Below are 25,712 nucleotides of genomic sequence, written 5' to 3'. Positions count from 1 at the left end.
AAAGTGGAAGAGAGGCCAGAGCTCTTTATCTCCACCATGTAAGGCCACAGCAAGAAGGAGGCCGTCTCCAAGCCAGGAAGAGAGCCCTCCCAGGGAACTCACTCAGCTGGCACCTTGATCCTGCACTTCCCCACTTCCAGAACTGTGAGAGATAAATGTCTGTTTTTTAAGCCACCCAGTCCATGGTGTTTTGTTGTCGTAGCCCAGTCTAAGACAGCCTCCTACCCTGTTTCTCTGCTTCCTGCCTCATCCTTCATGTGGAATATTAGTTTCTTTCACACCACTTACACTGATTGTAGTAATACATTTATTGTGTTTATTTGTTTGGTGTTTATCTTCATAACCAGATGACAGGCTCCATGAAGTCATGCTTCTTTAGTTCACCACTCTGTACCCAGGGCTGAACACCATGTCCAACACATAATACATGCTTCATAATGTTTCTTGACAAAATGAAATGCTGACTACAATAAAAGCCTCCCCCAGCCTCCAGTCAGGTCTCTCTGCCTCCTGCTCTATTCTTTCTGATTAATGTCTGATGCTTTGGCCAGAGCCATGTTCTTAAAACACGGGTTTTATCCTACCCAACCCTTCCTTGGCAGAGTGTTTATTGGGTCCCACCACCCTTTTTGGAGGTTTATGGGAAATTAAGTGAAGTTAGGATCAAGATGATAGTGGGAAAATGTGGTGTGGGTCATTAATAACAACGCATTTAATTGTAAATTGGGGTTTACTTCAAACCCAAAACTGTGGGTTTGCTTTTTTAACCCATGAGCACAACAGGAAATGAATGAGTCAAGCTTCCTAGTATCTAGGGTCCTCTAGGTTGAGGCTTGATCAAATCAGCCCTGACTGCCCAGACCTGCCACTTACGCAGCAGACCGCCAGTGGTCCCAGGTGGTCACAGCCTACAGCTTCCCTTGCTGTGCTGTTCACATGTGGGGCTCAGAGACATTCCACCCAGAGAGCAGTGTGGGCTCAGGGGGTGAGGCCCAGCCTCCTAGGGACTGTGTGTCTTCTGTGAAAGTGTGGACACTGAGGCGGGGGGTTGGATATATGTTGGGTAGACAAGGCACACCCTGACTATGGCTATTTACAAAGTTGGGAAAACACAGTTCTGTTGAATTTCCTCTTCAGTCAGTGGTGGCCCATTTACCCCCTCTCCTTACTAAGAGGAAGTTCCATTAGCTCACAGAAAGACAGTATCACGCATTCCTCAGCTTGGAAAAGCCCTTGAAGGAGATTGCTCAGTTGAAGAACAGCTGGGGCCTTCTGTTGGCGACTGTAATCCGAAGTCCCAGGAAACCTGCAAGTGTCTCATCAGCCCCAGCTGCTTGGAAGGACTCACTCAGTTTCTCCCAAGGGCCTAGTGTGAGTGGTGACAGAGCAGCCTCAAAGCAGAGGTGAACCAGCGCAAACTCCTACTCATTCCACAGAAACGGAGCAGGCAGGGTCCATACCATGGGCTGCATCTTCTGACTTCCTTCTGTCCTGCAAGCTGCTCCTTGATCTGTCGTATCCAACCAAACTGGCCGCAGTTCCTTGAATGTAATTCCTTTTATTCTCTGAATCTTTATATTTACACCTCAGGGGCCTTTTCCATGGGGAAGAAGCCATCGCTAACACCTCATTTCCAGGAGAAAATGACCAACACTACTTTCCTTTCCAGTCTTGACAAGGAGGGCTCTAGGGCAAAAGCCTGAGCAGGTCTGAAATCGTGTGGTATTAGTCAAGTTCTCTGAAGATGATAGGATCAGCACTTCCTCAGAACTAGTTATTTTCTCAGAATGAATGGGTTAAGGCAAGATTGGAGATGACACAGGGCAAAAGAGGTGAGGTGTCCCCAGTTACCTTCTAGGGGATCCAGGTAGGACAAAGAGAAAAGCATACCCAGGGGCTGGGCGTGGTGGCTCAAGCCTGTAATCCTAGCACTTTGGGAGGCCGAGGTGGGTGGATCACGAGGTTAGGAGATTAAGACCATCTGGGCTAACATGGTGAAACCCCGTCTCTACTAAAAATACAAAAAAAAATTAGCCAGGCATGGTGGTGAGTGCCTGTAGTCCCAGCTACTCGGGAGGCTGAGGCAGGAGAATGGGGTGAACCCAGGAGGCGGAGCTTGTAGTGAGCCGAGAGCCGCCACTGCACTCCAGCCTCCACGACAGAGTGGGACTCCATTAAAAAGAAAAGAAAGAAGAGAAGAGAAAAGAAGAGAAAAAAGAAAAGAAAAAAGAAAAGAAAAGAAAAGAAAACAAAAGAAAAGAAAAGAAAAGGAGAAAAGAAAAGAGCACACCAGGAAGCTCAGGCCACGGGCCTGGGTTTGTTCTACCCACTGGGCTGAGCATGGGGAGAAATTCAAACCCACATGGGGTTTTTCATGGACGGAGCAGGCTGCTTCTAGAATAGAGTGCAGAAGACTTCCACACTTAGGAGAACACACCTCCTGGGTGACGGGAGCCAGGGACAGGGCTCCGGAGACAGAGCTCCGGGGAGGTCCGGTTTGCTGTCTTCCTGGAAAGGAGGGATTTCCAGGTTCTTCTCTCCACACTGTCAGAACTCACATCCAAAACGTTGCATTGTGCTTTCCACCGTTTCCTTTTCTGTCTTCTGAAAGAGCCCCGCTGCATACTCCTTATCGCTTTCATTTTCACCTGCTTCCAAGAAAAGCTGTCCATTTCTCTTTACAGCCTTAACAGCCAATGACAGCTATGTGCACATGGGGACCACCACATGCCTGGCACCATGTTAAACTTTTTATGTGCAATTTCATTTAAACCTCACAACATCCCCATGGGGAGTTGTCAACTCTACATGACGAGTGGGGAAATGAAAACCTGGAGAGGATAAGTAATGGGCCCAAGGTCACAATACAGGTAGCACGAGGACTCCCTGGGTCCGTCGGATTTGAGCCTGAGTCCTCAGCCCTGTTTCCTTAAAGTGACATCACACATCCCACCCATTATTACCCTCCTCATTATCAACAACTGAGTCCTCCATGAGCCACTGTGCCATCAGCAATCTGACTGGTTTCACACAATTCCTGTGGTCTCGACAATTTATTGGAATAAAAACCATGTATTGTTCATTGACAGAGTTTTGTGTTCAAGGCACATTCATACCCATTTCCTTAGCAGAACCTCACATCCCTATGGATTAGACAAGTCAGTCATTATTTTGCAGATGAGGAAACTGAGGCTGCGAGAGGATAAGTGACTTCCCCAAGGTCACAACCCTGGGAACAGCAGAGTCAGAGCTAGAACTTCAGGGCTCCTGAGATATCTAGAATTCTTTCACTGTGCAATGCTGCCTCTCCAATAAATAAAGGAACAAAATAAATAAATAAAGCTTTCAAGGGAACCCTGAGGAATCCTCCCTCAAGCCTGTCTCCAGAGGGAGTTCAGTTGCCAGACTGGCACCTAAGAGCACTCTGGCAGAGGGGTAGGGGTCATGGCTGGATTCCCTGGGCCAGAATGTGTTTTCAGAATGCTCCAGAGAAAGGCAGGGCTCAGAGATGACTCTGGATGGCATGCACAGGCCTGTCCCCTCACAGCTTCCATGCCTGTGGACTGAACTGCCTTTGTTTGAAGACAGATTCCAAATGGCCTATGGGGAGGCGGGGCCCATAATGCCCCCTTCTGGGGCCGTGTCTGATACTGTCTTGGCATGACACCATGGACTCCCACTGGATCTGTTAGCCCCTGGCATGAGAAACAAGCCAGCTTGGTAGTCCGTGGACAGTATCTACTTTCTCCCAGGGCCAGCTTGGCTAATACCCAGCAAACATGGAGGACCCCCTAAAGGTGGAGTACTTATTTCACAGAAGGGGAAATTGAGGCCCTCTGACAAGTGGCTAGTCCAAAGTCACATAGCTGAACACCAAGAAGGCAGGGACCCCAGCCCAGTGCCCAGTGGCTTATCCTCTGGGTCTGTAGCTGGACATTAGCAGCAAACACAAGCACAGGCCTCCAACCCTGACTCTCTGGGGCTGGCATGAGCTGGTGCCCAAGCCCAGAGGCTGCCCAAAGGGCGGAGTTATGACCAATACAAACAACCACGGCTTCTCTGGAACTTGTCAGCAAGACGGTGGGGCAGCAGGGTGGGGATGTGAGTGGCTTGGCCACAGCCAGTGCCCCAGGGGGGTGCCACTCCATTTGCTGGAGAGAGGGAGATATTTGCAGATGGGCTCCACAGGTACCCACCAGAGGGATGGGTTCTGAGCTGGAAGCCCCATCCAGGGTCTCAGCTCCCTTTGTCTCTCCCCAGTGAATCATCATGATGCGTTTGAGTATCCAGAAAATATATACCTTAAGATCTTCCAGTGACAGGCTTCCTGCCTCAGAGGCCTGATGGGGGGAACCCATGTGACCATCCCAGAGATCAAACTCGGCCTCCATATCCTCCTTTTCCCCCTAAAAACCACGCCAGAAGCAAGGCCCTGAAGCTTCCATTCCCATAGCCCTTCTTCCTGCTGGAGGCCCTGATGCTTGGGTAGCCTAAGCTGGGAGGTCTGGCTCTGAGCTGACTTCAACCTGGCGGCCTCACCACAGCTCCAGAAAGCCCCATGGTTCCCCTGAGCAAGTAATCCTTTATGATACAGGAAAGAGTTCCAAGGAGGGAGACGGTCCCTGCCTTTCTCAGCTCTGCCAGAGTCTGCAGGGCCTCAGTCAACGGAACAGGTCGGTGCCCCCCACACTCTGCACTAGCTCAGTGAGTTGACCTCCTCCTGCCCCAGGCATCCTGACCAGCCCTGCAGGGCCTGACTGGGGCTGTCCCCAGTGAACTTGCAGAAAAGTGCCCAGACTGCCCTGTGCCTTACTTCGGCCTTGGTTGCCCCTCCTCCTGGTCCAGGCAGAGGAGCAGGCATGGTTAAAATCAAAAGCAGCCTCTCAGCTCGAGTCACTCACTTGAGTGCAGGCTAGAGATGAGGGGCAGGGTAACCAGGTCTGAGTTAAAGCTGCCCAGGAGACCACCTGGGGCTACCACACAGCCTAGAGGGGCAAGGTCATGGGCAAAGCTCCAGTCAGATGTTCCCAGGTCACTGCAGCTGCTCAAGGCCAGGAGTGACCATTCCTCAGTGGGCTGGTTCCACTGTTCAGTTGGGGCCCCCGAGGAAGCCAGAGTCATTTCTAGGGGATCCTGTTTCAAATAGCCCTTGGCCAGGGCTGGTGGATGCAAGCCTGCCTTGTCATCCAGGCATCCCCTGAATTTGGGCCCAAGGCCACCTGTCAGGGGCAATTCTTCCTCCAGGCAGCCTGTCTTGGTTGCCTTCTCCTCAGCGCATCTGGTCTGCCTCAGGTAGCCCCGGAATACCACAGCAGTTGGGTCTTGTTCCGCAGGCACCTCAGGCTCTGGGGGACTGTCGTGGCCCAAGGCTGAGCCACCCTGTGTGTCCCCAGCCTGGCCCTCAGAGTTTTGAACTAGGCCAATGCCACTGTCATCCTGGCCCTTGCTGTCGCTCCCCACCTGCTGCTCCCAGGTGGGCCCAGTGCTGGGGCTCAGGCTGGGCTCCTGCAGGCAGATCCCGCTGTCTGTGCTATTGCTGCTACCACTACTGCAGCTGTCGCCCAGCTCAGGGGGCTCTCCATTTCCCAGCGTTCTGTCAGCCTGGGGGTGAGGGTCAGGGAGGAGGAACTGGGGCTCTTCAGTCTGCAGGGATGGCTTGGTACTGCCAAAGCCACTGTCCGTGCTGCCATGCAGGTCCGAGTTCCTCAGCTCTGGTGACACCTTCAGGAAGGCCTCCTCATCAAGCGGGTGGATGGTGTCTTGGATTTCTGGGGAGGGACGCTGGCTGATGAAGATGAAGGCGTTGGGCTTCCTGAAGAGCTGGGGAAGAGAGGACAGAGTGAGAGAGGTGGGAGTCACCTTCCAGCACCCATCCCAGTGCTGCCGGGGAAGGCCAGGCCCAGGAGGAGAGCTCAACGGAGGGGACTGCAGTCTTAATTACACTGCAATGTGTTCTGTTTTGTTTTCAAATCCAGCTTTCCTCCTAATGCTATTCCCAGTTTGGCTCAGTCCAGATACATAAGAAGTTTGTATTCTTGGGCCCAGATGGAGTAACAGGCAGAACCAGGGTCTGCTGAGCATGGTGAAAACTATCAGGTGGCTCCATCCACAGTGCTTTTCAAACCTGAAAGCAGGCTAGACCCATCTAGAAGCGTGTTTCAAACTTTTTTGATGATGACTCAAAATCAGAAATAAGTTGCATAATGACTTGTATATATACCCATATGTAAATAACTGAAACCAGTTTCACAAAATAATACTCATCATTATGAGCTGTGCCACATATTTCTGCAGTTCTTATTCTATTGTATCCTAGTCTATGCCCTCCTGCCCATTTCATTTTCTAAAATTCTGGATGTGAGACACCAAATTAATTTCTCTATTCCCTGAGTCATGACTCACACGAACATGGTGGCTGCAGTGTGGGGCAGTGGCACAGGTGTGGAACTCGCAGAGAAGGGGCTGCTCTCTGTTAATTGCCAAGGGTTTTAAGGAAGTCACATAACCCCTCTGCCCTAGCCACACTGGTGTTCTTTCTGTCCCAGAACACATCAAGCACCAGACTGCCTCAGGGCCTTTGCACATGCTTTCCCTCGTGCTTGACATGATCTCAGCACTTTATATGGCCGTGTCCTGTTCATGGTTTAGGTCTCAGTTCAGATGTCACTTCTTCAGCAAAGCCTTCTTGAATACCTTGACTAAACCAGCACTCCTGCCACTCTCTCCACATTAACTCTGTTACTTCTTCCTAGCACTTTGTTCCTAGAATTATTTTACTTGTTTGTTTTCTGTCTCTCACCATACACACACTCACTTACTCCACATTCCCAAAAGAACACAAACTCCTTGAGGGCAGGAACTATCTAGTGTTGTTTACTACCCTGTCTCCAGAGTCTAGACTGAGCTGGCACACATTAGGTCCTCCTAAGGTCTGCCGATGGATTCACTGACTCATGGTTGCACATCTGCCCTCATTTCCTTGGTACATGATGATTCAAATGCAGCTCTGATTGGTTGAGTCCCTATTCCTATCACATTGTTTGGTGATTTAGGATGTGTCCTCTAGAGCCAGACTTCATAGGTTCAAACCCCAGCTCTGACTCTTATCAGCTTTGTTACCTTGATCAAATTACTTCCCCTCTCTGTGCTTTAGCTGCTCATCTGTAACATGGAAATAATGACAGAACCTGCCTCCTTATGTTGTAGTTAATGTGTCTACAGTGCTTAGAACAAAGTGTGGTACACAGAAGGTGCTCAATAAATATATGTTGAATTGAACTTTACCCTCCAATAATTCTGTAAGAGAAATATTATTACCTCTATTTCCTAGAGGAGAAAACTGAAGCTCAGAGAAGTTAAATGACTTGCGCAAACAGTAAAGAACACATGTGGAATTCATCCTCAACTGTCCTGATTTGAAATTCCTTTCTTGTCCAATAATACTTACCTTGATGAACTGTTGAAAGATCAGATCAAACAAGCTAATGAACGAGAACAAACTAATGAATGTGCCAATGCTCTGTGCATTAGAATTTATTCATGTGGTGATGACTACGATCATCAGATGAAGGGAACTGTGTTATATTTATCCTGAAGAGAAAAAACCCTCAAGGACAAGTCAGTTCTGTGATCCAAAAGTACAAAAGGGGCAGGGTGCGGTGGCTCATGCCTGTAATCCTAGCACTTTGGGAGGCTGAGGTGGGCGTATCACTGGAGATCAGGGGTTCGAGACCAGCATGGTCAACATGGGAAAACCCCGTGTCTACTAAAAACATAAAAATTAGCTAGGCATGCTGGTGGACACCTGTAATCCCAGCTACTCGGGAGACTAAGGCAGGAGAATCACTGGAACCTGGGAGGTGGAGGCTGCAAGTGAGCTGAGATTGCGCCACTGCACTTGTCTCTCTTCTTGTTTTCCCTAGAGATCCCAGGATCCCTCTGGAGATTCCCCTTCCAGTTGTGGGGCCCCTGCCTTGCAGACGGAGCTGGGTCCTTCCCAGCTGATCCCTTGGCCATCATGCAGTAGTGCCAGCTATGCGGGCTATGGTGGGCAACCTTCAATGTGGCCTGAACTCCAGGCCAGAGACAGGCCGAGGTTTGGAAAATGCTGCCCAATCTTTGCAAGCTGAGTTTTGGAGGCTGGCTTGCCGCAAATGTATCATTTGTCAGTACAATGTAGCAAGAGGACACACTCTGGGAGGGGAGGAGGGCTTGGCCTCCTCCATGAGCCCCTCCCTGCCCCAGCCCGCATCCCCTCTACAGTGGCCCAGCATCCCCACCACCCCTCAGCGTCCTCTCTCCTCTGGCCCACTCTGACAGCAACCCAAGGACCAGCACTTCTGGCCTTTCCTTCTTTCTCTGTTGTGGAATACCCATGGCCACTAGCTGTGGGAAAGTGGGCTCCATCCCCGACGCTTCCTGGTTGTGTGGCCCTGTGTGTGTAACAATCTCTCTGTGCCTCAGTTTCCTCACTTGTGAAAAGGGGTTAAAACTGTGCCTCATTATCAGAGATGTAATGCACAGGGGCTAGTCCATGGCCAGCTACTAGTAGATCATACCAAAATGGCTCGTGGTCATTGAGGTTTGTGATTCCATGTGTCTTATCTGAGCTACTGGACGGCAGCATTCTTGGTACTGGGCTTCATGCTCACTTCCTCCCTCTGTCCCCATAGTGCCTGATGAAGGTATCTCCCAATTACACCAGGGCTGAGAGCAGAGGCAAGCTGAGGCAATGGACTGTCTGGGAGGAAAAGAGCTCCCTGCCCTCCTGGAAGCTCTGGTGTGGCTGGGAAGGATGGGGCAGTGACCTCCTTGCAAGACTCACCAGGACCCTGGGCAGCTTCTTTCGGCGCCGCACATACAGCTGGAGGGCCAGGCAGTAGGCCAGGGCTCCGGAGAGCAGCAGGACAAAGGCAAAGAAGATGATGACGTTGGTCACGGTGAAATCTGCAGGCCAAGAGAGATGTGTTTGTGGCCTGGCCCCATGGAGCATGGTGATTCTGGTCACAGGACTCTGGTCCCATGAAATCCATTGGCCACTGTCAGGAACCATTCAGTGGCCCAAGGCGACCTACAGGCCACAGCTCTAGATGAGTCTAGGTTTCTGTGAATCCCCACCTGGTCTTCCAAACCATGCCCTGAAGGATTCCCTTAGGAGATGTGCTGACTGCTTCCAGCTCTCTGCACACGACTCTCATCACAGCAAACAGAACAGCGAGGCAGGATGGTACAGCAAGTAAGAGTCGAGGCTCTGGGGGCTGCTAGATCCGGGTTAAAGTCCCAGCTTCACCACTTACTAGCTGTGCAACTGTGGACAAATTACTTACTCTCTCAGAGCCACCAACCTCATAAGGTGGTTGTGAAGTACACAGCACTGACCATGTACCAATACCATGAGATTCTTTTAACTTTTATACTTATAGGAGGTAAATACTATCATCAGCACCATTTTTACAGATTAGGATCCTGAAGCACATAGAAGTTAAGTAATTTTCCCGAAGTCATATACCTCAAAAGTAGTAAAGCTGAGATTTGAACAGAACTATTTCATGTATCAGTGAAAGAATGTATGAAAAACTCTCAAGGCTGCCTGATACCCACTTAGTGCCTTACTCTGCATTGAGACTTAAATGACACTGAGCTGTTGAGTGTCCTTCATAAACTGAAATTTGTTGCAGATCTAGCAGGAGTCACTTTTGTCTTTGCCAGACCCTGCCCACACTGGACTGGGCCCTCCCAGAGCACTTACTGTTGGCCTGATTCACTGGGTGCTGGACATCTCATCAGCTGTCCAGAAAGAGTTGCTTGTTACAGTCTCCTCTGTGCACACTGTATCTCCCCAGCCGGGAAGCGAGATCCTCCTAGGCAGGACCGTGGCCTCCACGTCCTCTATTCTCTCCCTCCCCCTACAGCCCCGGCACCTGACTGACAGCCTGGAGCAGTATTTGCTGACATTAGCAGCTCTGGTAAGGAGCGGAGCAGAGTAGGGGAAGTAAGGAGAAGCCCTTTGTATCCCTGGCTCTGAGGAAGAACAGCAGAAGACCTTAACAACAGGAACTAGCACAGCTGACTGAAGATGGTCCTGGGGGAGGGGGATGTTGTTGGGAAACACCGCTGTGCTCCAGTGGGAGGATACTAGATCACAAGAGACCTGGTTCTGCCACCAAGTCCTAGCTGTGCAACCCTAGGAAGTTGCTAATACTGAGCCTCAGTTCCCTCATCTCTAAAACGAGGACAGTAGGACCTCTCTCCTGTTAAGGATGCAGAGTTATATGAAGCAGCACCTAACACAGTGGCTGGCACCAGCTTCCCGGGTGCACGCATTTTGGATTGCACCAGGCCCTCCCAGTCTCCCTTCCCATGCTGAGAGCAGCCCGGCTGACTCACACTGCCTGGTGAGGGAGACGCACTCCTCTTTAGACCACATCCCCTTGTTAGTTCGGGAGGTGACAGATGGTTTCACCTGGACACAGAACTCTCCCACTTCTCCAGAGGTTAGGAGGCTGAAGTTTTCATGTTTTACTTTCTTGTGTGTGAACTGGAACAAAAATGATAGCAATTAACAAAATCATTTTATTTCACGGCACACAGACACTGAGAGCTGGCGGGCCTTTAGAGGTGATTTCAGCCAACTCCATTCAGTATCCTTTGTGTAACAACCCCCACAATTACCAAGGCAGCACATGATCTCTGTAATGACCACAATTTTATTTTGTATTTTAAAAGAAAAAGCAGTGTTTGATAGATGCTGAAGATCTTCCCAGAAGGCGCTGAAATCAACTGTGGTGGAGAGGAAAGAGAGTGGATTTCGCAGATGCCAGCTCTCCCATACCAGGGGTGCCCTCTGTTAGCTTACAGAGCCTCTCAGAGCCATATTGCTTCATCTAGAAAGGCTCTGGGGTGCCCAATTGCCCTAGTAGGCAATGCCTTTGAGGAGCATCTCACAAGAGCATAGCTCTGAGGGCTGAGGTGGGTTCTGCTCCCTCCTCTGCTCACCTACCATCCCAGACCCTCCCTTTAGTCCACAAGCAAAGTTCCTAATGGCACACAAGGGTGCTTCCAGCCCAGGGGACAGGGAAGCCAAGGGAGCTCTGGTTCTGGGGCCTTGGGGAACTCCATACCGTAAAGTTTCCCGGCACCTTGCGAATGGCAATCTCATACTCTCGGAAGTGACTGAAGATGCTTTCATATGTGTCATTTTCAGGGGCCATCTTGGGCCTGGGGGGCTGAATCTTCCCGAGGATGAAGCCATTGTGGATCTCTAGCTTCACACTGCCAACTGTCAGAGTCACTAAATGGGGTGGAGTAGGGGGGCAAAACCATGAGACCTGAGGGCTGAGGAGGGCTTGGCTGTTCCCCCCAGACTTTGCCTCCAGAATTAAGCTTAATTAAAACCTAGGCCACAGGTTTGTCAATGCAGCAGGATATAAGGGCATCTTGGGGAGCACATTAAAAATACATATACTCTAAAATCAGATGCATCAACCAATGGAATATGATGGAGAGCCCAGAGATAAACCCACAATTGATTTTCAACAAAGGGGCCAAGAACACACAATGGGAAAAGAACAGTCTCTTCAATAAATGGTGTTGGGAAAACTGTATATTCACAAACAGAACAACGAAAATAAATCTTTGTCTCACCCCTTACATAAGAATCAACTCAAAATGGAGTAAAGACAAATGTAACACCTAAAACTATAAAAAACTAGAAGAAAACCTGGGGCAAAGTTCTAAGATGTTGGTCTGGGCAAAGGTTTCTTGGATACGATCCCTAAAGCACAGGCAACAAAAGCAAAAATAGACAAATGGGATTGCATTACACTAAAGAGCTTCTGCACAGCAAAAGAAACAATTACTAGAGTGAAGACACAATCTATGAATGGGTGGAAAATATTTACAAATGTACATTGAATAAGGGGTTAATAACCTAAATATACAAGGAACTCAGAATACTCAATAACAAGAAAACAAATAAACCTGTTTTTAAAATGGGCAAAGGACTTGAATAGACATTTAAAAGAAGACATACAAATGACCAACAGATACATGAAAAAATGGCCAACATCTCTAATCATCAGAGAAATGCAAATTAAAACCACAATGAGATACCACTTCACATCTGTTAGATTGGCTATTATCCAAAAGATGGAAGTAACAAGTGTTGACAAAGATGTGGTGAAAAGGGAAACCCTTGCACGTCGCTGGTGGTGAATTTCTCAGCCATTGTGGAAAACAGTATGGATATTCCTCAAAAATCTAAAAATAGAACTACCATGTGATCCAGCAATTCTCACTACTGGGTATATATTACTTAATTAAGAATTAAGTAATAGAGTGCTTGGGATTTTCTTTAAAATGCTAAAGTAAATTTCATGGGGGGATATTGATGACCCTCCCCACCACCAATTACTTTAAAATTGGCCTAGTGTTTGCAGTTACTAAAGATATTGAAATTAGTGTATTGAAGAGATACCTGTATCCCCCGTTCACTGCAGCATTATTCACGACAGCCAAGATATGGAAATGCCCACCAACAGATGAATGGGTTTTTAAAATGTGGTATGTGTATACAACAGAATCCTGTTCAGCCTTGAAAAACAGGAAACTGAGGCCTGGCCCAGTGGCTCACGCCTGTAATCCTAGCACTTTGGGAGGCTGAGGCGGGTGGATCATTTGAGGTCAGGAGTCCGAGACCAGCCTGGCCAACATGGTGAAACCTCATCTCTACTAAATATGTAAAAGTTAACCAGGCGTGGTGGCACGTGCCTGTACTCCCAGCCAGTCAGGAGGCTGAGGCAGGAGAATCTCTTGAACTCGGAAGGTGGAGGTTGAAGTGAGATGAGATCAAGCTATTTCACTCCAGCCTGGGTGACAGAGCAAGACTTTGTCTCAAATTGAAAAAAAAAGGAAACTCTCATTTGGGACAACACAGATGGACCTAGAGGACATCATTAGCGAAATAAGCCAGGTGCAAAGAGATAAATACCATAAGATCTCACTTAGGTATAGAATCTAAGTAGAATTATTTTAGAATTCGATTCATAGAAGTAGAGAGTAGAAGGGGTTACCAGAGGCTGGAAGGAGGCAGGTGGGGGAAGTGAATAGGGAACAAGGAGATGGGTACCAAGTTACAGTGAGACAGGAGGAATAAGTTCTGGTGCCTATTGCATGGCAAGGTGAATGCAGTGGTAATAATGGACTGCATATTTCAAAATAGCTAAAAGATAATATTTTAAATGCTTCTGGCACAAAGAAATGCTAACTATTTGAGGTGATAGATATTCTAATTACCTTGATTTGATCATTCCACAAGGTATACATGTATTATGTATACATAACACTGTACCTCATAAACATGCAGAATTATTACTTGTCAATTAAAAATAAAACAAAAACTTTTTTTATAAAATGTTTTCAACACTTTACTGTTTTGTTTTTGTTTATTTGTTTGTTTTTTTGAGACAGAGTCTCCCTCTGTTGCCCAGAGTGGAGAGCAATGACTTGATCTTGGCTCACTGCAGCCTGTGCCTCCCAGGTTCAAGTGATTCTCCTGCCTCAGCCTCCCTGAGTAGCTGAGACTACAGGTGCATGCCACCAGGCCCCGTTCATTTTTGTATTTTTAGTAGAGATGGGTTTCACCTTGTCAGCCAGATTGGTCTTGAACTCCTGACCGCAGGTGATCTGCCCACCTTGGCCTCCCAAAGTGCTGGGATTACAGGCATGAGCCACTGTGCCCAGCCCAACACTTTACTGTTAAGCATAATATTTATGGTAGGTGTGTGTAGATAGATACCTTTCTACAGGTTAGGACATTTTCTTTCTACTTTAACTTCGCTTAGTTTCTCTTTAAATGTCGTTTTCTTTTCTGAATAGTTAATGTGATAAATTACATTGATTATATTTTTATGTAGAAATTTTGGATAGACACAAAAGTAGAAGAGAATATAATGATTCCCAAAGTCCCAGCTTTAGTAATTGCAAACACTAGGCCAACTTTAAAGCAATTGGTCGTGGGGGAGGGTCATCAATATCCCCCCATGAAATTTACTTTAGCATTTTAAAGAAAATCCCAAGCACTGTATTAGTTAATTCTTAATTACTTAAGTATGTATCTCTCACGTATCACACCTTTGTAAATATAACTACCATGCTGTTATCACCTGTAACAAACAAACACCTAGCAATATGCCCTAAAAACCATTTCATATACAAATATGGCAAGTTCCTCAAAAATGTCTTTTTATAATTGCCTTGCTCAAATCAGAATACAAAGAAGAACCAAATATTAAAAAAAAAAAAAAAAAAAAATACAGATGCCCTGGGCCCATTCAAGACACAGTTAGCTTGAATTTCCGAGCCTGGGCCCTGGAAATAGGTATCTGAAACACCTTTGCTGGGAAATGCTTCTGCACCAGCTGAGCAGTGCCCTGTGAGCAGCCAATGACCTCCCAGACCATCGGCTCTAACTCTGAATCCTACAGCAAGGTCTCCGTGCACACAAAACTTTCTTAATCCCAACTGGTGGGATGCAAAATCCCACTGAGTTGGGGGCTTATCCTTTCCTCTTACCTCTCCAGAAAGGGATCCGTAACTTCTCCTTAGTAGCACTTCCCATTTCAAAGGGATGACCCCTGGGTGTTCACCCCTAAAGAAGCGGGGGACTCACCCGAATTCTGCCTACTGCTTGCTGCCCTATGCTGAGTGTTCATGGATTCGCTTCCTCTCCCTGAACCCTCCCTCAAAAAAGAAGTTCACAGGCCTGGACCTGATGACTCAGCTGCCCCAATCCACCCCAAGACCTCTCTTCTGTAAGATAAACAACTCCAGTTCTCTTTTAAATTTTAAACAACTTGAGCTATATTTTATCTAACGTTCTCCAAAGTCCTGCCCTGTTTGGGCAACTAGCTCTCCAGCCAGGGAGCCTGGCTGACGTGGTAAGCGATGGTAATAGACAGAAAAGCTCTAGACTAGAGTTCCTGGCTGGAAGGGACTTCAGAGACATGTTCTAAGTCAAGGGAGGAAAAGCACCTTCATCCACAGAGAAGCGGGTGTTGGTGACGGTCCAGTTGGAGTGCCGGCTGCCATCCACAGCACGCACTCTGGCCCGGTAGCCATTGCTGCGGTACAGGTCCAAGGTCACTGCGGTAAGGTCATAGGACAGGGCCTGGCTACAGTTGGAGATGGAGTTCCAGGGCTCTACTCCATACCTGAAGAGATACCAGGTTAGGCACTGGAAAGGAGCCTGTGCTCAATCCTACCTCCTTTAAGGGAGATGCAAGAGGCCAGGAAGAGAGCTCCCACAGTGGGAGAAACTGGGACAGACCTCAGGCTATATCCTCTAGTCCACGGCAGCTCATTGTGAGGGGTCTCCCTTGGTCCTGGGACCCTGTACCAATTTCCATGTGGTCTACAAGATTTTTAGATAGAAATACGAGTAGTCCCAGCTCTTCCAGAAAGCCTTGCTAGCTCCTACAGCACAGCCCAGTCTCTCCCTTCACATTGTGTTTGCAGTCATTAGGGTTCCCCTGTTGTCTGGCTATACTGTGGATGCTTCTCCTGCTTTTCCAGTAAGACAGAAAAGCCTTGGAGGCCGGAGGTGGTGGCTCACGTCTATAATCCCAGCACTTTGGGAGGCTGAGGTGGGTGGATCCCCTGAGGTCAGGAGTTCAAGACTAGCCTGGCCAACATGGTGAAACCCCGTCTCTACTAAAAATGCAAACATTAGCCAGGCATGGTGGTAGGCTCCTGTAATCCCAGCTACTAGGAAGGCTGAAGTGGGAGAATTGCTTGAACTCAGGAGGCAGAGGCTGCAGTGAGCTGAGATTGCACCACTGCACCCCAGCCTGGGGGACAGAGCGTGAAGCTGTCTCAAAACAAAACAAAACAAAAGAAAAAAAAGAAAAGCCTTGGTGCAAAGGCTTTTCTTACTCTGGAATGAGCAAAGGCGCTGGCCTTTTCACCCAGAGCTCCGGGCACATTGCTTAGCACAGGAGTCTCAATCAGTACTTGTCAACTGCTGGCTTTGTGTCAGGGGCCCTCAGGCACTCACTTCATTAACAAGGCAGGTATCTTCCCATACTAGGGGAGTAGGGGACTAGGCGGGGATTCACTCCTCCCTCCCCTTCGCTCTTCCCCTTTCCTCACCTCAGGAGCGCCACTTCATAGCAGGTACTTTCAGACTGATTTGGGATGGGTGTCCAGTGGAGGATGTGGTGGAAAAATTCTGCTTCAAACCACACAGATGGCGGGCTGGGTAGCTCTGTCCCTGGGGAGAAGAATGTCAGTACCACAGCTGGGAGGGCCCACCCCCAAAGGATGAGGAGGAGGCTGGGGATGGTGGCAAGGAATATAACAGCTACCATTTCTTGAGTGCTTTACTATGAGCTGAGTGCTGGGCTAAGTACTTTACATATGTTCCATTTAATTAGCACAGTAGCCCTACACAGCAGGCATTGATGACCCCAATTTTATCAAAGAAGAAAGGCAGGTTCAGAGAGGCTATGGCTCACCTGAGGCCAGTGGAGCCACTAAGGGGCAGAGTGGGCACATGAATCCAGATATGTCTGATTCTAGAGCTAGTGTGTCTCCCTAAATCACTGTCCTGTGCTGTCTGTGATCAGAAGCTGCAGTGGTGGCTGAGAAGAGCCAAGCTGAGTCTGATGCCTCCCAGGGAAGAAGGCAGGGGCCAAGGGCTAAGCAAGTTGGCAATAAGCTCTCAGATGTGTTAGTCCCTGGCTCTGCCCAAACCCTGTCTCTGCTCTAGCACTATTCCTAGGCCTGGCCCCATCCCCACACCTGGTCCCCACCCTGGCTTGGCCCAGGCTCCAGCTCAAAGCCATCTCATTAAGTACACAGACAGCCCGCTTGCTGACATCTGCCTGCTTCTCTTCACAGTTCTCCTGGGCTCCCCAAGCTAAGTGCTTGCCTCATTCCTTAGTTTCTAGAAGGGCTTTGCCTGTAGCCAGATGCCCAACCCCTGGCTGGGCAAGGACAGAAGGAATAAGTCAGCTGTGGCTCTACACATGACTGAGGACATCCCCACAAGTGCTGGCACCCGTAGCTCCCAGGCAAGATACTCAATACCAATTCCTAGCTCCACTCTCCCTTTACCCCTAGGACACACCATTCACCATGGGAAACACTGCTGAACCCATTGTCTTCTTTGTAAGAATGCAACAAACATTTCTACTTTAAGAGTCTTGCTGATTAAGCAGACTGAAGTATGTGCAAGGCCAATGGCTGGTTGATTCCCCTTCTCCTTGACCTCTAAGTTCTCTCCATTTGACAGCGACTCGGCTCCACTCCCTAGTTTTCTAACTTCTCCACATCTCTCTAATCATGCACCTGTTTTTTATTTATTTATTTTTTGGGGGATGCTGTCATCTGTCTCTTGCTTTCTTTCTTATACCGTCTTTGATCTTCGCGTCAGTGCCTTGATTTCGAAACATTAGACGGAAAGTGAAAAACGCAGGGAGTCTTTGTGGTGTTTGGGCTGCACGTCCCCGACTCAACTCTCGATCACGTGAATGGCTGACTGCATGTTTTACTTTGTATTTTGGTGTCATGAAGAAGCAGTTTCGGTCATTGCTCTCTGTCTCTGCTCTTGGTCCCTCCAACTCCGGGCTCTTTCATTCTCTCTCTGGGGTTTACTTTTCTTAGTTGCAGAAACTTTGCCAGAGAACTGCCTGGGTTAGGAGCCTGAACTAAGTAAGGGAAGAGGGAGGCAGGTGGCAGTGGGAGTGAGTTGGGGGCTACAGGTGGAGCACGGAGGATCAGATCGGGGAAATCAGGGAGGGATGAAGGTGAGATGGGAGGAGAACAGAAAGCGGTTAGTTGAAGGACTAAGAGAAGGGAGAGTCAGAAGATCAAATTTATTCCCCAAGGGGACAAGAAGTCCCGTCATTTGAACCTAAACAGCAAAAAACCTAGATCTAAAGTTAAGGCTCATGGAGAAGTGGGTGGATGATGAGGTTTGCGGGGTGGGGGTTTGGCCTTGAACATACTTCTCTATCCTTCCCAATCCGTCAGTTCCTGTCAGCCTCAGCCTCCTCCACTTACACAACAGGTAAGCCTGAGATCCAGGTTTGCCAGAGTAAGGGAGCCCGGCCCGGCACCCCTCTCCCCAGAGGGCCAGCCAGCCAGGGCTCTCCACTGGATGGAGAACTTTAACGGAGCGGGCGCGGAGAGGGCAGGGCAGGGAAGGGCCGCGTCCCAGAGCCTTACCATGAGCGTCTGAGCCAAGGCGGCGACTGAGGAACGCCGCCAGCAGCACTACGAGGCGCGGGAGCATCCTGGGCACGCCGCATCGTCCGGGGCCGGAGCCCAGCCGGCCTGCGCGCCTCCAGCAACCCTTGGGCTGGGACTGACAACTGCGCCGTCCGCTCCGCCCGCGCCCAGCCGGGCTGACGTCCGCGGGGCGTTGTCTACAGACGCCCCGCCCCCGAGGCCGCGGATGGGGAACCAAGTCCCGTAGGGAGCCCGCCTGGGGCAAACCCGAGACTGTCCCGGGGCGGAAGCGGGCTCCGGCCACCCCTCCTTTCCCTTGCCCCTGGGCCTCCAGTGCCTTCGGGTCAAAGTGGTCCGGGTAGCCCGGCTGGCCGTGCGTGTGTGTGTGTGCGTGCGTGCGTGTGCAAGTGTTGGGGAGCAGGTGGCCAGGCACAGCCTCGCCCCTGAGTGCGGAAGGTCGGGTGAGGGCGTCCGACCCGCTTTTGCTGGGCGTGCCACGGCTTGGCGTTGAAGATGTGGCCGCGGCCCCTCCAAATGGGGAGGAGGTAGTTGCAGGCGCTTGAGGGCAAGGGCGCCAGGACGGGGGTTTGGGTCTTGGCGTTGCCCCAGGGCCTCCGTGTGGGGGTCTGAGGACACCGATGAATGAGTACTACGTAGTCACCTACCTAATTGTTGGAGGGGGGTCTACGACTAAGCAGTTTATGCAGACCTGCCCCCAAAGTCCCAGGAAACTGAGAGGCCCAAGAAAGAGGCTTTTAACCAGCAGCTTAACAGCTGAGCCTCAAACCGCGATTTTTTTTTTTTTTTTTAAGACAGTCTCGCTGTGTTGTTGCCCAAGGTGGAATGCAGTGGCGCGATTTAGGCTCACTGCAACCTTCGCCTCCCAGGTTCAAGCGATTCTCCCTGCCTCAGCCTTCCGAGTAGCTGGGATTACAGGCATGCGCCACCACGCCTGGGCTAATTTTTGTATTTTTGGTAGAGACGGGATTTCACCATGTTGGCCAGGCTGGTCTCGAACTCCTGACCTCAGGTGATCCACCCTCGTGGCCTCCCAAAGTGCTGGGATTATAGGCGTGAGCCACTGCGCCTGGCCTTAAACCGTGTTTTAGACTTAGTTTTTCTTCTTTCCTTTTTTCTCTCCCCCCCCCGCCGGGCCTCAAGAAATCACTTTGAGATAAACTGTGTGTATGTTACCTCTCATCTTGAAATACAGCCTCAGGATGTGCTGTGAACATCCACTCCCTTTCCTGTCCCATACTGTACTCCCGTGCCTTATGCACAGTTATTTACCCACGTGCTTGTTAAGCACACGCTATGCTCTTATCTGGTCATATATTTCCTTAGATGCCTCAGGAGATGCATCCTGATGGGGACCAGGCACCTCCGGAATTCTCTCTCCAGCAAAAGCTTACTTCGGGAGTTGAACATATACCCTGCTGAAGAGTAACTAATTTATAACCTGGCAGGATCCACGATTGCACCAGCCCCTCCACCAATTAAGACCATAATTAAAGAGGACCACCCGAACAAGTCATGCTACCTGGCACCTCCTAACCTCACCCTTGCCTTTTCTGCATTTCAGATCCTTTCTTAAAGAACCCCTGTGCTCCCCCCGTGAATTGAAGAGTGGAATTGTTTGCTGCTCTTCCCCTGCTAGCACGGCAGCTAGCAGATTTTCCTTTAGTATCCATTCTTTCTACAAGCAGCAAGAGCCAGACCCTTTTGCAGGTTACAGGCTGACACATCCAGTTCCTTCGAAAAAAACATTTTGTAAGGACATAAACAGAAGCCATGTTTGTGTCTCCACGCTTCACTCCCAGGCCCAGGGTAAACAGACCATAGGCGAAGGGTGATTCAGAAAAGATGTGTAGGACAGTTGAAGTATGGTAACATCAAGGTTATTTGACCTAAGGGCCAGATTTACAGTAAGTGCTTGCACTTACACAAGGAGCACTTGATAAGCTGGGAATCTCAGAGGCCTTCTGGGAGACTCCAAAGCCAACATGGCCAAAACTGTGGATTAGCATCCAACATGGAGTTGCTTTAGCCTCCATAAGGACTTCTCCCAGCCTCTTTTGGGTTTCCCTCACTTGCTTGAAATCTGATATTCAGACCAATTTTTGTGTTGGGTAATAGCACTACTGGAGTGCTGGGTAACACCTCAGCCCATCCTCAGTCTCTCACACCTCTGTGTCACTTGGCTCATCTGAGGCCATCTCCAGGTGAACCAAAGATGTGCGGATATGGGAGACAGACTGTCCATCACTTTTTCTTGGAGGCTGACCCCTGCTTCAAAGAGTGTGTATGCATGCACTTGCAGTCATATGATTTGCAGTGGCCAGTCTGTGGATTTGGATTTCATTGTGGTGTGGAGCACGTGTCTGTGAGTCTGTCTGTCTAGTGCATATGCGTGCTTGGGACTGTGTGTGCATCCCTGGAACTCTGCCCTTTTTCTCAGAGAAACCAAAGAAGAGGGACTCAGGACATTTCTGACCAGCAACGCCCTGCTCCAGGTCTGATGCCCCACCCACCCGGCCACACCCCACCCTGCCTGTATTGTAGTTTGTACCTTCATTTGGTAGTTCTTGTTGCTGAGCTCTTGTCCTGTGTTCAAGAGGAATGAGGATTCGCTGACAGTTGAAAGGTGAGGATGGGCAGAGAATAATTTTATTGAGTGATGGACCAGCTCTCAGCAGAGAGGAGATGGGGAGGGGGGTGGTTCCCCACCCCCATAGTTGGGTGTTTTTTTTTTTCATTGTGGCTGGGTCCAAGGCTTTTTCTGGACTGAGAATAGGGAGCTGATTGGTTTGTGAGTATGCAAAAAAGGTTAAAGTGAAGACACCACTCAAAAGTAAGCACAACAGTGTAGAAAACCAGTTAGGAAAGGGTAGGTGTATGTAAAATAGGTGAAGGGTGGGGATCAGTCAGAGAAAAATGTGCCAAATGGGAAGACGGGTTCTCAATCTGGTCCGAAGATTTAACTCGTAGCTTGGCTTTCAGGTTTTAAATTGTCTTCAACTTGGAGGTGGCGTTTCACCAGGGATTCACCCTATCTGCCTAGGCATTTGACTGCCTTCTGTAACTATCACCTGCTCCTGGGAAGTTTCCCTGGCAGTGCCCAATGCCCACATGGAGGGCCTTATTCACTGCAGCTTTTGAGAAAGGGCCCCAAACTTAGGTGTATGACACCAGAACTGTGCGTGGTCTAGGAGTTAGTGAGGCATTATCCCCATGGTTTGTGGAGATATAATTTCCACCCTATTTCAATATTTTCAGAGTGGAAATCTCTCTGCCCAGTGGCCTGGACTGAGAGTGTGCCAGGTTGGCTGGGGATGGGAGTTGGGAGATCCCATCCTGTATCTAAGAGTCTACACTGGGACTAGAAAGACCTCACTCTTGATGATACTCAGCGAAGGCAGGGGTGCCTCAGCTACACGGATGGGGGAGAGTGGTATCTGCAGGGCTGCCAGGACACATGATCAGCCAGGGCCACCCTCAGGAGACAGCTCTTGTTGCCACACCCCCAGATGAGTGGAGAGGGCAAGCCCCAGGCTTTTTTAATGTGTGAAGATTTTTTTTATATTCTCTGTTGCTCAGGTGAGAAATTAAGATGGTAAATTGCTCAGGGGTACCCTGTCATGACCCAAGGGGTGTGGTTGCCTTCTGAAACAACTACTTAGTTCCACCTGACCTTTTAAAAGAGAAAGACACTGTGATGTTTCTTCCTGAACTTTTTTTTTTTGTAGACAAGGTCTCTCTCTGTTGCCCAGCTGGAGTGCAGCGGCACAATCTTGGCTCACTGCAACCTCCACCTCTCAGGTTCAAGTGATTCTCATGCCTCAGCCTTCCAAGTAGCTGGGATTACAGGCACCCACCACCACGTCTGGCTAAATTTTTGTATTTTTAGTAGATACGGGGTTTCACCATGTTAGCCAGGCTGGTCTCGAACTCCTGACTTCAAATGATCTGCCTGCCTCAGCCTCCCAAAGTGCTGGGATTCCAGCCAATGCACCTGGCCAGTTCCTGAACTTGTCTTTACTTTTATTTTTTGTTGATGTATAAGAGTCTTACACGTTACCATTTTGAAGGAGAATCAAAATTTTTAATTTGTTCATATGGCAATATTTACTGCACACTCGTTGTGGGCCAGATGCTGTCCTGACGCTAGGAATAAAATGATGATCACAACTAGGTCCCTTTCCCCAAGAAGCAATCTGGCTAGAGACAGAAAGTGAACAGAGATTTTGATACACAGTGGTAAGTGCGCTGGGAAGGCAAGTACAGCCTGACGTGGGGACAAAAGACACGGGCACTCAACCACACTTGGGATAAAAAGATAAGGAAAGCTTCCTGAAGGAGGTGGCATCTAATTTGAGACTTGAGGGAGGAATAAGAGGTAGCTAATGAAGAGTGGATAGGGAGGGTATTCCAGACAGAAGGAAGTGTTTACTTGGAGATGAGGGAATATGGCCCTTTTTAAGAACCCTGGAAAGTGGGTAAACTGGCATTCTTGTTTTAAGATGAGAAAACCACAGTGGCTAACACAGGTTAATACCTTGCTCAGGGCAGAGCCAGGATTTGAATGCAGGCTATTCCAATGTATCGTGCTGCCTCATGGAGAGCACCCAGAATAGGAGTTATGTCAGGCATGTGATTACTATACTTGAAAAGGAAGAAAAAGAAACACGGAACCCACATATTTACTTTGTTTTGTATTCAGTGTTCTGAAAAGTCTACCCTAAAGTTCTGTGAATTCTGGTATTCATGCAAGTAGAGAGACATATGATAGGAAGCAATCATTAAAGGATATTCTCTTTTTAAATTTTTATATTTATTTATTTTTTGAGACAAGGTTTCACTCTGTCAGCCAGGCTGGAGTGCAGTGGATTGATCTTGGCTCACTGGAGCCTCTACCTCCCAGGCTCAAGTGATCCTCCCACCTCAGCCTCCTGAGTAGCGGGGACTGCAGGTGCAGGCCACCATGCCCGGGTAATTTTTTTGTTTTGTTTTGGTAGAGATAAGGTTTTACCATGTTGCCCAGGCTGGTCTGGAACTCTTAGGCTCAAACAATCCTCCTGCCTCAGCCTCCCAAAGTGCTAGGATTACAGTTGTGAGCCACCACACTGGGCCATACCTTCTATTAATATTTATTGAGTTTTTATGATCTATCAAGCACTGTGTGAAATACTTCATGTGTTGTAGCAGAGAATAGCCAGATGCTTAGCAATCCCAGTTCTTCCTCCTGGGCACATGGGACAACTCATATTTCTCAATCCCCCTTACAGTTAAGTAGAATATGTGGCTGGCTTTTAACCAATGTAAAGTTGAGTTGATGGGTGCCGCTTCCAGGCCTGGCTGCTAACTCTGTCTTTGCTATTCTGCCAGCCATCTGGAGGAGTCCAGGGGAGGACTCCAAGGGAATAGAGGGAGCTTGGGCCCCTGAATCACCTCTTGGAGGACAGCTGTACAGAAAAGGCACCCAGTTTTCATCAACCTATTGATTGGGTGAGGAGTAAACCCTTATTGTATCAAGCCACTGAGATTGTGAAATTTTTTTCATAGCAGCTAATGTTAACTACCCTGAATAATCTGCAAACCTTATTTCAGTTAATCCTTATAACCACTCAGTGAGAGAAGCATCATTATCAGTGTTTTACAGATGGGAAAATGAGGTCAGAGACTGAGTCACTTGCCCACGTCGTTCACTCAGTGAGTAGCAGAGCTAGGAGCCTGTCCGACTGGTCTTTTAATGTCAAGTAACTGAGGGAAAGAGAGAATGGGGTCGGAGAGAAAGAGAAGGGGGAGGGCAAGGGAGGAGGAACAGCTGAGGGCTGAGAGTCTTGTAGAGGGTAGAGGGATGCGGCAAGCCCAGGGAACCAGGGAACCTGCTGAGTGAACATCTCGCCACTAGGGCTACCCTGGGAAATTTTGAGGGCAGACTTGGGCTCTGGGTGGTTCCAGGGTCTCATTTTCATTTTACATTATCGTGGTGTTCAGGATGATGCTGTTAAATGGGCATCCCTGGGGAGTCGGGTGGGCATCTGAGTGGGCAGGAAGGCTGTGCTTGAGTGTGTGAATAAGCACAACTTGCAGTTTCTGTCCCTGGACTGGTGAGTAGGGGAGTTCCAGGACTTGTGATCAGTGTGTCAGAGCTGCACATAACAGGGAGAGAGACAGAGGGAACTGACCGTGAGAAGGAGACACAGAGAAGGAAACTGTGTGGGTAGGAAACTTGGTAGTTGTTGGGTCCAGGAGAATTGCAGATGCACAGTAAGGGGCTTGCCCAGCCTCAGCAACAGCCCTGGGAGGAGTCTCCAGCTGCCAAACCTAATGAGTGTCCACATCCCTTCACCTTCTGCCTGGCTCCCTCCTGGAGGAGCACCAAAGAGCTCAGAAGGGACAAAACCCCATTCTCAACATTCCTCTCGACTCTGTGTGGTGGCTCAGGCTTGAATGGGGAGTTCCTAGAACTTTAGCTGGCTACGTGAAAGGCATCAGTGAAGGGTTTTAGGCAGGAGAGGGACATGGCAGATTTGCATTTTAAATAGAAGAGGAAATCTACAGCATGAAGGTGACTAGCCAGGGTAACTCACTAGTTAGTGACAGAATTAAAACTTTGGTCCTCAGATCGAAGCCCAACTCTGGCTATCAAACCACAGCAGCTGAGTTTGTGGAACCATGAAGGCTGCGTGGGGTTGTCATACCCATCAGTTTAGGGGGAAGCGGAAGAAGCACTGATCTCCCAGGTGAGGGAATGCCCCTGCTAATTCCTTTAAATCAGCAGAGCTGAGGCTAAGAGCCTTCTCATTCCTATAATTTGCCTGGGACACTGTTCTTGGTCACTGTCCAAGGTGAGAGGAGCCTGGGTACCTCAAAACCAACAGACCTACTTCTAGCCCCAGTTTGGTCACTACCAGTGGTGCGCCCTGGGACCGTTCCTTTGGCTCTATTAGCTGTTGGCAAGATTGGAATCTGGGTTGTTGTAAAGCCAGACACAAAGTGTTCTGATAACTGATAATGGCTTCTCAAGTGAGAGGGAGTGGGTCTGTAGAAACATTCAGCAAAAAGCACGCTGGCTAGAGGGATCTAGCCCCTTTCTTTCATGGCCTGGATGTGTTTGGCCTCACTCTGGGTTGTATGTTGTGCTGAGGCCCACCACACCATCTCGGGACAACTGGGGCCTTTGGATGTACTTGGGACACCTCCCTCCCCCAGAATGATTTTAAAAAAATCACCTGGTCAGGAAGGCTGTGGGCCTGGTCCGTTGTCACTAATCATGAACTTAGTCCTTTGTCATTGCTTTGTGAACTTGGGATGCAAGAAGTGAAGAACAGAACACTGACAGAAATATCTCGTGTCATTTCAAGACACAGTCGTGTCTTCCTTCTGCAGCCCAGATGGCCTTGACTTCTCCAGTTTTTAAGGTGTCATTTCCCCTTAATTCTAAAATAACAACAGCTTGAACTCCCATCCCACAAATGCAG

General features: G+C 49.0%; 1 protein-coding gene across 1 annotated transcript; it reads right to left on the bottom strand.

Annotated features, from left to right (window-relative positions):
* Nucleotides 1-3,034: 3,034 nt before the first annotated feature.
* Nucleotides 3,035-18,407, bottom strand: IL10RA (interleukin 10 receptor subunit alpha). Its single transcript, XM_010367426.2, has 7 exons — nucleotides 18,226-18,407; nucleotides 16,147-16,267; nucleotides 15,031-15,209; nucleotides 11,121-11,290; nucleotides 10,387-10,537; nucleotides 8,825-8,946; nucleotides 3,035-5,820 (listed from the first exon to the last, which is right to left on the bottom strand). The coding sequence occupies exons 1-7, from the start codon at nucleotides 18,290-18,292 to the stop codon at nucleotides 4,894-4,896; spliced, it is 1,737 nt and encodes a 578-aa protein (XP_010365728.2). The 5' UTR covers nucleotides 18,293-18,407; the 3' UTR covers nucleotides 3,035-4,893.
* Nucleotides 18,408-25,712: the final 7,305 nt, after the last annotated feature.

This window comes from Rhinopithecus roxellana, chromosome 15 (genome assembly GCF_007565055.1).
Source record: "Rhinopithecus roxellana isolate Shanxi Qingling chromosome 15, ASM756505v1, whole genome shotgun sequence".
NCBI classification, from domain to species: Eukaryota; Metazoa; Chordata; class Mammalia; order Primates; family Cercopithecidae; genus Rhinopithecus; species Rhinopithecus roxellana.
Note: the sequence above shows the minus strand (reverse complement) of the source record. Positions and strands in the feature narration are given on the sequence as shown.